The sequence below is a fragment of the Chiloscyllium plagiosum genome, chromosome 47 (assembly GCF_004010195.1).
Source record: "Chiloscyllium plagiosum isolate BGI_BamShark_2017 chromosome 47, ASM401019v2, whole genome shotgun sequence".
NCBI classification, from domain to species: Eukaryota; Metazoa; Chordata; class Chondrichthyes; order Orectolobiformes; family Hemiscylliidae; genus Chiloscyllium; species Chiloscyllium plagiosum.
Window position 1 is genome coordinate 5,436,093 of NC_057756.1, and position 11,865 is coordinate 5,447,957.

An 11,865-nucleotide genomic window follows, 5' to 3' on the forward strand; every position below is an offset into this window, starting at 1 on the left:
GTTAAGGACTGGGCCCAGTGAGTGAAGGGGAGGATCGGTGGGAGCCCATTGGGAAGTCCCGGTGGGTGAGGAGTGTCCTGGTGGGTGATTTGAGTCACAGGCTGACATTGTTCAGGGTGGTTTGGTGTGAAGGAATATCCCAAATCTGATGGTGCAGTAAATGTCTGTCCAAACCTGGGCGAAAATACTAATCTAATACTTCAAGTGTGAAAACCGCAGGACTGTAGTGCCAGTATGGGGGCAATGAGTTTGATTAGGGTCTTTCTTCCAAAGAGCCAGCAGGAGATGGGCTGAATGATCTCATCCTGGGGTGCTGGTTGTGAGGAGCTGGAAAGTTGGCTGTTTTTGTAGGTGGAGCTGGTGGAAAATGTCCCATGGCAGAAAAATAGTTGAGAAATTCAGTTACAGCGAGAGTTAAGGAAATTCTGCACCTTTTGCTGATTTTTTTTTTAAAAAAAGAGTGTAACTGGCAGTGTGATGTTTTCAAATCTTGACAAATGCAGTTTGTATTTCTGACTCTTGTAGAGAGTAGCCATTAATCAGGGTGAGCCTAACCCTATTCCAGATTCCACACACTTTCACTCCTAACTTTGGGGGAACATGGGGCAGCCAGTTGTAAGAAAAATTTTTGAAAACATTGCGAAGGTGGTGGGAGAGTCAGCATTGAGGTATTGCCTTAAATGTGTGGTGGGGGAGTTTCTAGTCAGTTGCATTCTGTTTTGCTGTCAGGAATCTGGCGGAAGTGACGGTATTTATATCTTGCTTTGACCCTGTGCCAGGCTGGGATTGATCTGTACACTTAAAGGTGTAGACAAGGGTGGCAAATCTTGGGTGGGGACTGGCACCCAGTCAAAGTGGAGACACTGTGAGTTAGTTATCAGGGTCAGTGAGTGAAGCAGTCCCTGTTCACAGGTCTCTGCAGAATGTGTTTCCAATGAAGTGAACAGCTGTAGGGTGGAGGCAAAGCCACCCGAAAGAGATTGGGATTGTTTCAGAGCTCTTAACAATCTTTGTTTCCAAGATGGTCTGGGTCAGAATATGGGTATTTGGACAGGGTGGGAGGCAGGGAGTTGAGGAGTCACAGTCTCTGGAGCAGGGTGTTGACCATTTCAGACACAAGGAGAAATTTCTTGACCTGAATTTCTGTCTACCTTATTGGGGAGCTATGGACAGTCTTTGAGACTGAGAGATTGATTAATGTTTTGGCTCATGCCATAAGGGACAATGGTGGACCTGAGCCAGATGATAGTAATGGATCAGAGAACATCCTCAAGGGCTGAGTGGCCTCACTGTTCCAATCTCCGATGTTCCTTGACATTAGAAGATCTTTTCACAACATTTCAAATCAGAAAAGAAAAGGTCATCAGGGGGCAAAGACAGGGATTGTCAGGGCTAGCCACTGAACATTTACTCAAAAGGTGGGTTGGAGGAGGGCAGAGAAGTGGCATTAGGGTTTAGGGAGGGAGTTCAAGCCACTGATGGCACAGCTGCCAATGAAGTGGAGAACTGAGTGAGGCTTGGTGAAAAGAGCCTTGCTTGGAGAAACAAGATTGGAGGCTAGGGGAGGGGAAGAAAGATGAATGGATTGTTGGGCTGAAGCTAGTTTTGGAAATCGAGGGTGAGCTGTGGTGAGTGAGAGAGTTTGAAGCTTTGTGTGCCTGGATGTGAGCCAGTATAGGTAAATCTGAGCAGTGAAGGATTGGGAGGATGGTGGGAGTCTGGATGTGGAGCTGCTGGTCTGGGGTGACTAGACTTTTGAACCTCTGTACAGATTGTGAACAGTCTTGATTAACCAATGGCCGTGGAGAAGACAAGAGTATTCCAAAGTATGGTCTTCTCAAGGGAACAACTCATCCTGTAATGGACGTTGACAAATTCTAGGGAGATAGATCACAGAAGTCTACAGCATAGAAAAAGGCCATTCGGTCCATTGAGTCTAAACTGGTCAAAAACAACAACCGAATTATTCTAATCCCATTTTCCATCAGTTGGCCCCTAGCCTTGCCATCACAAGTGTATATCTAAGTATTTCTTAATTACAATGAGGGTTTCTGTCTCTCCCACCCTTGCAGGGGGTGAAGTGGAGGTGAAGTTGTACTGGGGGTAGTCAGTGTGTCTATGGAAACTAACAGTTGTGCTGATGGCCAGGATGCTGATGAGAATTGGTAGGAGGGAGGTGAAGAGGTAATTCTTGGAGCACACCTTAGCTGAGAGCAGGAAGAGAGAGTATTGCAGGGATTCCCTGTGGATGTGACTGTGTGCAGGAAGCCCTGCTGAGTTAGCCAGTGGAGGGAGTGTGGGAAAGAGGGCTAATCCTGGATCGATGAAGGATAAAGAGTAATAGGAGTTCACAGCAGGAGGGCATTGAGCTGCAGGAAATGCAGGTTTTGTTTAAATTGAATCCCAAGTTCTCATCTCTTCACCCCCCCTCCCGCGCCATCCCATAATCCTAGATTTCCCAATGTCTAATGAGATTCTATCCACTTTTACACTAATGATATTCAATGACTCCCCTACTCTATCATCTCTCGGTGTGATCACATCATGCCTAAGCAGTAAGTTCCAGCCATACCATCATGCCTATTTGCTTCCATAAACACTTTATCCATCTTGTCTATGTGTCCCCCTACTTTAAGGAATCAAAGGTTATGGTGAAAAGGTAGGAAAGTGAAATTGAGGATTGTCAGATTAACTAGCTCTTATTGAATGATGGAGCTGTCTCTATGGGCTGAATGGCCTGTTTCTACATTTTATGGTCAGTTGAGATGCTTTGTACCTCTTTTTGTCACTATCCTATGGTTTGTTCTCCCCGAATGCATTCCAATCCCTCCTCTTCAGGTTAAATTCCATTTGCTCTCTTTTTGTCCAACTGACTAGTTCATTGGAAGGTCCCTGGAGTCTATGCCTTTCCTTCTCACTGTGTTTCACCATGAAACCTGCCTTAGTGGGCGGCACGGTGGCCCAGTGGTTAGCACTGCTGCCTCACAGCGCCAGAGACCCGGGTTCAATTCCCGCCTCAGGCGACTGACTGTGTGGAGTTTGCACATTCTCCCCGTGTCTGCGTGGGTTTCCTCCGGGAGCTCCGGTTTCCTCCCACAGTCACAAAGATGTGCGGGTCAGGTGAATTGGCCATGCTAAATTTGCCCGTGGTGTTAGGTTAAAGGGGTAGATGTAGGGGTATGGGTGGGTTGCGCTTCGGCGGGTGGGTGTGGACTTGTTGGGCTGAAGGGCCTGTTTCCACACTGTAAGTAATCTAATCTAATCATTTCCACACTGTAAGAAATTGTTGGTTCTGACTTTGAGTTCTGTTCCAGTGCCTCGATGTGTTGAAGTTTCATTGGAATAGATTCCATTAGAGTTTCAGGAATTACAGTGGAGAGAGAGCATGTAGGGAGATGACCATTAGAACATAGGAACAGGCCGTTCAACCCACCATGTCTGTGCCAACCATGAAGCCATTCTAAACCAATCCCAGCTATCTGCCTACACCTTGGTTCCCTCTATTCTCTGCCTGTTCATGTGATTGTCTAAATGCCTCTTAAACATTGCTATCAAACCTGCTTCAACTACTTCTCCTGGCAGCATGCTCCACCCACTATGTTTAAAAAAAAAACTCACTTTGCACATCTCCTTGAAACTTTCCCCTCTCACCTTAAACCTATGCCCCCTAGTATATGACATTTCCACCTTGGAAGAAAACCTCCAACTACCCACCCCATTCATGCCTCTCAAATTTATAAACTTGTATCAGGTCATCCCTCAGCCTCCAACGCTCTAGTGAAAGCAATCCAACTTTGTCCAAACTCCTTTCAGCAACACATTCCAATCCAAGCAACATCCTGGTAAATAAAACCAACCACCTGCAGATACTGAGGATTCAAAAACCGAAACAGAAATTACTGGAGTTCTGATGAAGAGTCACCAAACTCGAAACGTTACCTCTGCTTTCTTCCCTCGGATGCTGCCAAGACCTGCTGAGTTTCTCCAGCAATTTCTGTTTTTGTTTTAAACACCTTGGTAAACCTCTTTTGTACGCTCTCCAAAGCATCCAGATCTTCCCAACAGTGTGGGGACCAGAACCTGCACACATTTGAGGGAGGGAGAGAGCACAAGTGCAGTAAATGCTCTCCAAACTGATTCCCGGGTTATGAGGAGGAATTGGGTTGACTCGGGCCTACATTCACTGGAGGGGTTCTCATTGAAACATGTGAAACTCCTGACAGGGCTTGAGAGATTGCAGGAAGGATGCAGCCAGGATGCTCCTCTTAGATGGAACAAGGAATCATGGTCCCAAGATTTGCAGCAGCTCAGATTGTACTGAGCGGAGTAGTTTCTTCGCTCAGAAGCTGGTGAACCCGTCGAATTCTCTCTGCCAGGATGCTGTGGAGGTGAATTCACTGAAATACATTTAAGAAAGAAATAGATACATTTCTAGAGGCTGAATGTGTCAAGGGGAATGGGGAGAGAGTGTGGCTTTTCAACTGAGAAATGGCCATGATCATTTTGAATCATGTTGGATGCTCGATGGGCTGATTAGCTCTCCTGCAAGTTTCTACAACTAGACTTGGAGGACGAGAGGTAATGATCAGGGCATAAAGTTTAAACGTTGCCATTTTGCTGAGAAATCTGGCAGGACAGGAGTCTCTACCCCCTTCCTGTCCCATTCTTTCATTCTGTTGCTTTTTCATTGTGTTGCTCTCGGTCTCCCTTGCGCACGGTCTCTCGCTTTCTCGCGTAATATTGTGTCAAGGCTAGGAAGGAAAGTTAGATGTCCAAGGGCAGTGAGCTGTTGGAGGATGTGAAGATTTTGGAGTGACAACTGAGGAATTGGAAGAGTGAGGTAACATTGACCATAGGCTGGGGAGGAGGGGAGTAGTTGAAGAAGGTTTTTGGGAAGGGGAAGAGAAGAGGCAGTTAGGGTAGGGAGCTGTCATTGATTTCATCGATAAAGCTCCTCATGTCTTCTCCAATAGGAAGTTGGAATGAATGTTTCTGGGAAAGGGGAAGTGGGGGAATATTTTCCATGTCCAGGTGATATTACAGACCAAGCCAGTATCGGCAGTGGAAAGGGAGGTTGAGTAGAGTGAGACTCAACCAACATCCCTTTGGCCAGAAATTTAAAAATGGGCAATCCGGGTGATTGCCACATTACCTATGTGTGGAATCTTGCTGTCCAGTAGTTTCCTACCTAGCAGGAAAGGTCCAGGACAGGCTTCACTGAGAGTGAGAAGCTGAGTGTGAAATGGCGCTGGTGGTTTGATTACCTCAGACCTCCCACCTCTCCATTGGTCTGTTTCTCTGTGAAGTTTGACAGAGGGCAGGTCCATATGCCCTGTGTGTGGGAGTGTGTGTGCGTGCGTGTCTGCACGTGTGTGTGGGAGTGCATGCGTGCGTGTCTGCACGTGTGTGGGAGTGTGTGTGCGTGCGTGTCTGCACATGTGTGTGGGAGTGTGCATGCGTGTCTGCACGTGCGTGTGGGAGTGTGTGCACGTGCGTGTGGGAGTGTGTGCGCGTGCGTGTAGGAGTGTCTGCATGTGTGTGCGTGTGCGCGTTCCTGATTGGCCGCGTCGCTGCAGAAAGAACTGGGACCCTGGTGTCGTCTGGCGATTGTACACAGAGTCGAGGAACGTGTTTAAAATCCTATAGCATCTCTCACTTTCCACAGGCAATAGGTCAGTGATCAATGCACTGGGAGCTGACCCATGGACAACACAGCTATCAAGGTTATGCATAGCAATGAGATAATGACTAGTTCATTTATGTAAGGACATTGGATTGAGGGGGAGTTGTTGACCCCAGAAGCCATGAGGGATCACCCCTACTTCAGGCAGCTGCACAATACTGGCGCTTAATGTTGCCCTCAGAAGGAAGGCCTCCTAGTGTTGTAGGGTTTACCGAACTGCCAGACTGCTCAGTTACTGGAACCTGACAGCACAGCCCTCACCAACTGGGATAATAACCCACTGATCGATATTCCCGCTGCTTCTTACACATCCTGGAATTTTGTTTGGGGATTATTTGCTTTAGCTGCTCACGTTACTACAACATTGCAACACTCTGCTGACTCACCTTGTTGCTAGTTTCTGTCTCTCTGTCCCCTCTGCCGTGCTCTCCCCCTCTGCTGCTCTCTCCGCCTGCCTCTCCCTCTCTGTCACGCTATCTCTCTAGTCCATCTGTCTCTCCCCCTCTGTCACTCAGTCCATCTGTCTCTCCCCCTCTGTCACTCACTCCATCTGTCTCTCCCCCTCTGTCACTCACTCCATCTGTCTCTCCCTCTCTGTCACTCACTCCATCTGTCTCTCCCCCTCTGTCACTCACTCTGCTGATCTCCCTCTTTGGTTTCATGTTTATATGAGAGCTACACTCAGTTCATAAACTGACTACAAACCAGGCCTTATCAGGGAGGCTCCTTTCTCTGGACTAACACACCGTGTCTGCGAGGGAGGGAGAGGGGGGTGGCGGGGAGGAGGCCAGGTAGGGGGAAGGAGGGAGGGAGCATGGTTCGGTGACAGACACTGGGTGAAGGGAGCAAATTGTTCCTACACAGATCCCTGAGGGAGACACTGACGATCCTGTGTGGGGGACTTTCCAGGGCATGGGGTAGGAAGTGTGGCTCGAGGGGATGTTTGAGGGGATTTATGTGAGGGGAGGGTGGATGGAGACGGGACTGTGGAGTTTCTGGGGGTATGTGGGGAGGGAGGGGCACTCTCTCCTCCCAGTGAACCTGTTGGCTGATGATTTGTGGGGTGGTATCTTGATTAAACTGGGGATCTGTTGTGATCCACAGGATTCTCCACGGCGATTCAGGTGACTATCCCAGATCCCTTTCGGACAGCGATCCTTTTCCAGCCTGTCGTCCTGAAATGTCGCTATGATACAACAAGCCTCCAGCCCCCCATCGTCCTGTGGAAATACAGATCCTTCTGCCGAGACAGAATCTTGGACGCGTTCAATCCCAGCAGCTCCGAGAATCAAGTCAATGACCAACTGCAGCAGGCGGATCCGAATTACAATCCGTATGTGAACTGTCCAGACAGCTCTCGCACTGTGAGGACGGTTGCATCGAAACATGGAAGGGCAGTGACCTTGGACAGTTACTACCAGGGTCGAAAGATAACAATTATCAATGGTAAGGAGAAGCAACACAGCCATTCAGCTCATAGACCATCCTATCCCATTCAACATGATCAATGCTGACCACCAGTGTCAGGTTCACTCTCTCACCCTGCCCCCCAAAAAGCCATCCATGTTGAGGCTAAATCACCTCAGGCATTTGGCATCCACATCACCTCAGGCAAGGGCGGAGAAACAGATTCCTCCCCCACGTGCGTGAAGACATTTCTCCTTCACTCGGATTGAAACAACTTTCCTCAGAAGCTGAGGCTGAGGCCCCATCCTGGGGGAGGTGTGTGTGTATGTGTGTGTAGAGAAGGATCTCTCCAAATCAACCCTATCAAACTCCTCAATCTTGCCTGATTTACAGAGATCAGACTCTGTTCTTCGAGAAAGAACGTTACAGCACAGTCCAAGTCCTTTGGCCCTTGATGTTGCGCTGACCTGTGGAACCAATCTGAATCTCTCCAAATCAACCCTATCAAACTCCTCAATCTTGCCTGATTTACAGAGATCAGACTCTGTTCTTCGAGAAAGAACGTTACAGCACAGTCCAGGTCCTTTGGCCCTTGATGTTGCGCTGATCTGTGGAACCAATCTGAAGCCTATCTATCCTACACTATTCCATTTTCATCCACGTGTCTATCCAATGATCGTTTAAATGCCCTCGCAGTTAGCGAGCCTCCATTTCCTGCACCTCCATTCTTGAACCCCACCTGTCCCCCAACCACAACAAGGATAGAACCTCCCCCTGCCCCCACCACCCCTCCCAGGTCCTCACATTCCACACTTCTAATCTCCAAATCTAGTGCATCACATCCTCTGCCACATGTGCCATTTACAGTCAAGACCTACCATCAAAAATATATTCCCTATCTTTTGTTGGGTCCACACTCTCCACCAACCCTCTATCCATTCCTGATACCTTCCCCTGCTGTAAGGGGTGCAAAACCTGTGCCAAACTCCACAAATACCCTCACCCCCCACCCACTTCTCTCCAAGGCCCCAAAGGACATCAGGCAGAAATTTGCTTGCATGCCCTCGAACCTCATTTTACTGCATCTGTTGATCTCAATGTGGTCTCCTCCACACCAGAGAGATCGAGTGCAAACTCATGGAATGTTTCAGGGAACACCTCTGGTCTGTACACACCGACCAGCCCCACCTCCCTTGGTTATTCACTTCCATTCCCCCCCATCACATATCTACTCTGGGCTTCCTCCACCATCTACACGAGGTCACCTGCAAACTGAAGGAGGAACACCTCATCTTCCACCTTGGGAACCAACAACTACATGACCTCAACATTGAATTTACCAGTTTCCAAATCTCCTCAACCCCCAAATCCCATCCCAGATCCAATCCTTCAACCCACCTATTCACCTTCCTTCCCACCCAACTATAATTATCACCTCCTACAAAGAACATAGAACAAAGAATATTACAGCACAGTACAGGCCCTTCGGCCCTCGATGTTGTGCAGACCTGTGGATCCAATCTGAAGCCCATCTATCCAATACTATTCCATTTTCATTCAAATGTTTATCCAATGACCATTTAAATGGCCTGAAAGTTGGTGAATCTACTACTATTGCAGGCAGTGTATTCCACGCCCCTACTACTGCTCTGAGTAAAGAAACTACCTCCGTTCTATATCTATCACCCCTCAATTTAAAAGCTATGTCCCCTTGTGCTAGCCATCATTTTCTGAGGAAAAAGGCTCTCACTGTCCACCCTATCTAACCCTGTGTTTATCTTATATGTCTCTATTAAGTCACCTCTCAACCTTCCCCTCTCTATCGAAAAAAGCCTCAAATCACTCAGCCTTTCCTCCTAAGACCTTCCCTCCACACCAGGCAACATCCTGGTAAATCTCCTCTGAATCCTCTCCAAAGCTTCCACATCCTTTATATAATGCAGTGATCAGAACTGTACACAATACTCCCAAGTGCAGCCACACCAGAATTTTGTACAGCTGCAACATAACCCCATGGCTCTGAAACTCAATCCCTCTACGTATGCCTTCTTAACAATCGTATCAACCTTGGTGGCAACTTTCAGGGATCTATGTACATGGACACTGAGATCTCTCTGCTCATCTACACTACCAAGAATCTTACCATTAGCCCAGTACAGTTTTTTTTTCTCTCTGTTACTCCTTCCAAAGTGAATCACCTCACACTTTTGCACGTTAAACTCCATTTGCTACCTCTCAGACCACTCTGCAGCTTATCTATGTCCCACTGTAACCAACAACATCCTTCAGCACAATCCACAACTCCATCAACCTTAGTGTCATTTATTAACCCATACTTCTACGCCCTCATCGAGGTTATTTATAAAAAGGACCATCAGCAGTGGCCCCAATGCAGATCCTTGCAGTGCACCATTAGTAACTGAACTCCAGGATGAAAATTTCCCATCAACCACCACCCTCTTTTCTTTTAGCTAACTAATTTCTGATCCAAACCACTAAATCATCCTCAATGTGCAATAGCCTACTGTGGGGAACCTTATCAAACGCCTTACTGAAATCCACATACACCACATCAATGCTTTAACCTCATCTACCTGTTTGGTCACCGTCTCAAAGAGCTCAATAAGGTTTGTGAGACATGACCTATTCTTCGCAAAACCATGTTGACTGTCCCTAATCAAATTATCCCTCTTTAGATGATTATAAATCCTATCTCTTAAACCTCACAACCAAAATAAGGCTCTCTGGTCTATAATTAGGATTCTCTCAACTCCCTTTTTGAACAAGGGAACAACATTTGCTATCCTCTAGTCTTCTGGCACTATTCCTGTGGACAATGACGACATAAGGATGAAAGCCAAAGGCTTCACAGTCTCCTCCCTGGCTTCCCAGAGAATCCAACGATAAATTCCATCCAGCCCGGGGGACTTGTGTATTTTACACACTTTGCAGAATTGCTAACACCTCATCCTTGTGAACCTCAATCGCTTATGATTTTATAAACCTCTATAAAGTCACCCCTCAGCCTCTGACGCTCCAGGGAAAACAGCCCCAGCCTGTTCAGCCTCTCCCTGTAGCTCAAACCCTCCAATCCTGGCAACATCTTTGTAGATCTTTTCTGAACCTTTTCAAGCTTTACAACATCCTTCCAACAGGAGGGAGATCCAAACTGAGCACAGTATTCCAAAAGTGGCCGTATCCAATGTCCTGTACAGCCACAACATGACATCCCAACTCCTGTAACTCAGTGCTCTGACCAATAAAAGGCAAGTATACCAAATGCAAGTGTTCTTGCTGATAACTCTGACTCCCGTCATATTTTACCAGACAGTTTGGATTATCTGATTAATCTCGACCTGGTATGATTATGATTCTCTATTCATTCACAGTCACCACAGAGAGAATAACTAGGAATGATTGTCTGTCCAGCTGTAATTGAGTTGTGACCAGAGTAACAGCTGTCTTTCTTGTTTGCTTCATGTTTATCTCATTCAGAAGCCGACCTCAGCATTGAGCAGACAGCTTGGGGTGACAGTGGGGTTTATTACTGTACAGTCACTGCCTCCGATGATCTTTCAGGTAACAATGAAGGTTACGTGGAGCTGCTTGTCCTGGGTAAGTGACTCTCACTGGGGCATGGGCTCACTCACACATACACACACTCACTGGGGTACAGCTAGCTCATGCTGATATGCTCACTCATTGTCACACACTGACCCACCTTCTCCTCCTGCCCTCTCCCCCACTGCCCTCTCCCATACCCCACCCCCCCACATACACACTCTGATTCTCACTGGGGTATTGCCTCTTGTGCTCTCCCATGCTTGCTCTCTCTCTCACACACAGACTCTTACTGGGTTGCGGACACACAGACACTCTCACTCTCTTGCACCCTCTCTCGCTCTCTGTCACACTTGCACGCTCGCACACTGGCATGGGTGGACCATTGGTTGACCATGTGAAGGAACACTTTGTCTGTTCCAGAGTTTTGATTATATATCCTGCCTGAAAATGTGTTGCTGGAAAAGCGCAGCAGGTCAGACAGCATCCAGGGAGCAGGAGAATCGACATTTCGGGCATGAGCCCTTCTTCAGGAAGGCTTATGCCCGAAACGTCGATTCTCCTGCTCCCTGGATGCTGCCTGACCTGCTGCGCTTTTCCAGCAACACATTTTCAGCTCTGATCTCCAGCATCTGCAGCCCTCACTTTCTCCTCGAAGATATATATCCTGCCTCACCAGTTCCAGTTGTTAGGTTCTTAATGTGGCTGTTGGTGGTCTTTGTGTGTTTGTAGCCATTCAATCAACCAACAAACTGCGTTAATGTGAGGGAATGAGCTCCCGATCCCAGTATGAACAATGTCTGGAGTTTTTCTTGTGGTTGAAGATGGAGAGTGGTTTGTCAGTTCGCATTGCTGTTTTTGAACCTGTGACTTCTTTGATGCGGCTGGTGGCTGTGTGTCTGTTGTCCTAGAGACTGGGCATCAGTGAGGATCTGAGAAAGTACGGGGGGGAAAATGGTGTTTGGGAAGTGCTCCTCAAGATGATTCCACACAAATTCTTACAAAGAACACCCAAACATTGCAGTGTCCTGCACTTCCCTGTCTGGGATGGGAGGCAGGAATCTCCAAGCTGAAACACATTTCCTGCTCAGAATGCTCACTCAACTAACGATTGGACTGACCAATGAGGAAAGCAGAGACTGGCTGATTCTGTATTCTTTGGAGTTTAGAAGAGCCGGAGGTGATGAATGAAAATCTATAAGAGACTTGGGGGG

General features: G+C 47.5%; 1 protein-coding gene across 1 annotated transcript in view; it reads left to right on the plus strand.

Annotated features, from left to right (window-relative positions):
- lsr (lipolysis stimulated lipoprotein receptor) overlaps nucleotides 1–11,865 on the plus strand; it is a 133,709-nt gene that overhangs the window by 112,368 nt on the left and 9,476 nt on the right. Inside the window, exons 2-3 of the mRNA XM_043683309.1 lie at nucleotides 6,788–7,129; nucleotides 10,586–10,705. Of these exons, the coding sequence (XP_043539244.1) occupies nucleotides 6,788–7,129; nucleotides 10,586–10,705 (462 nt within the window). The remainder of the gene's footprint in view (nucleotides 1–6,787; nucleotides 7,130–10,585; nucleotides 10,706–11,865) is intronic.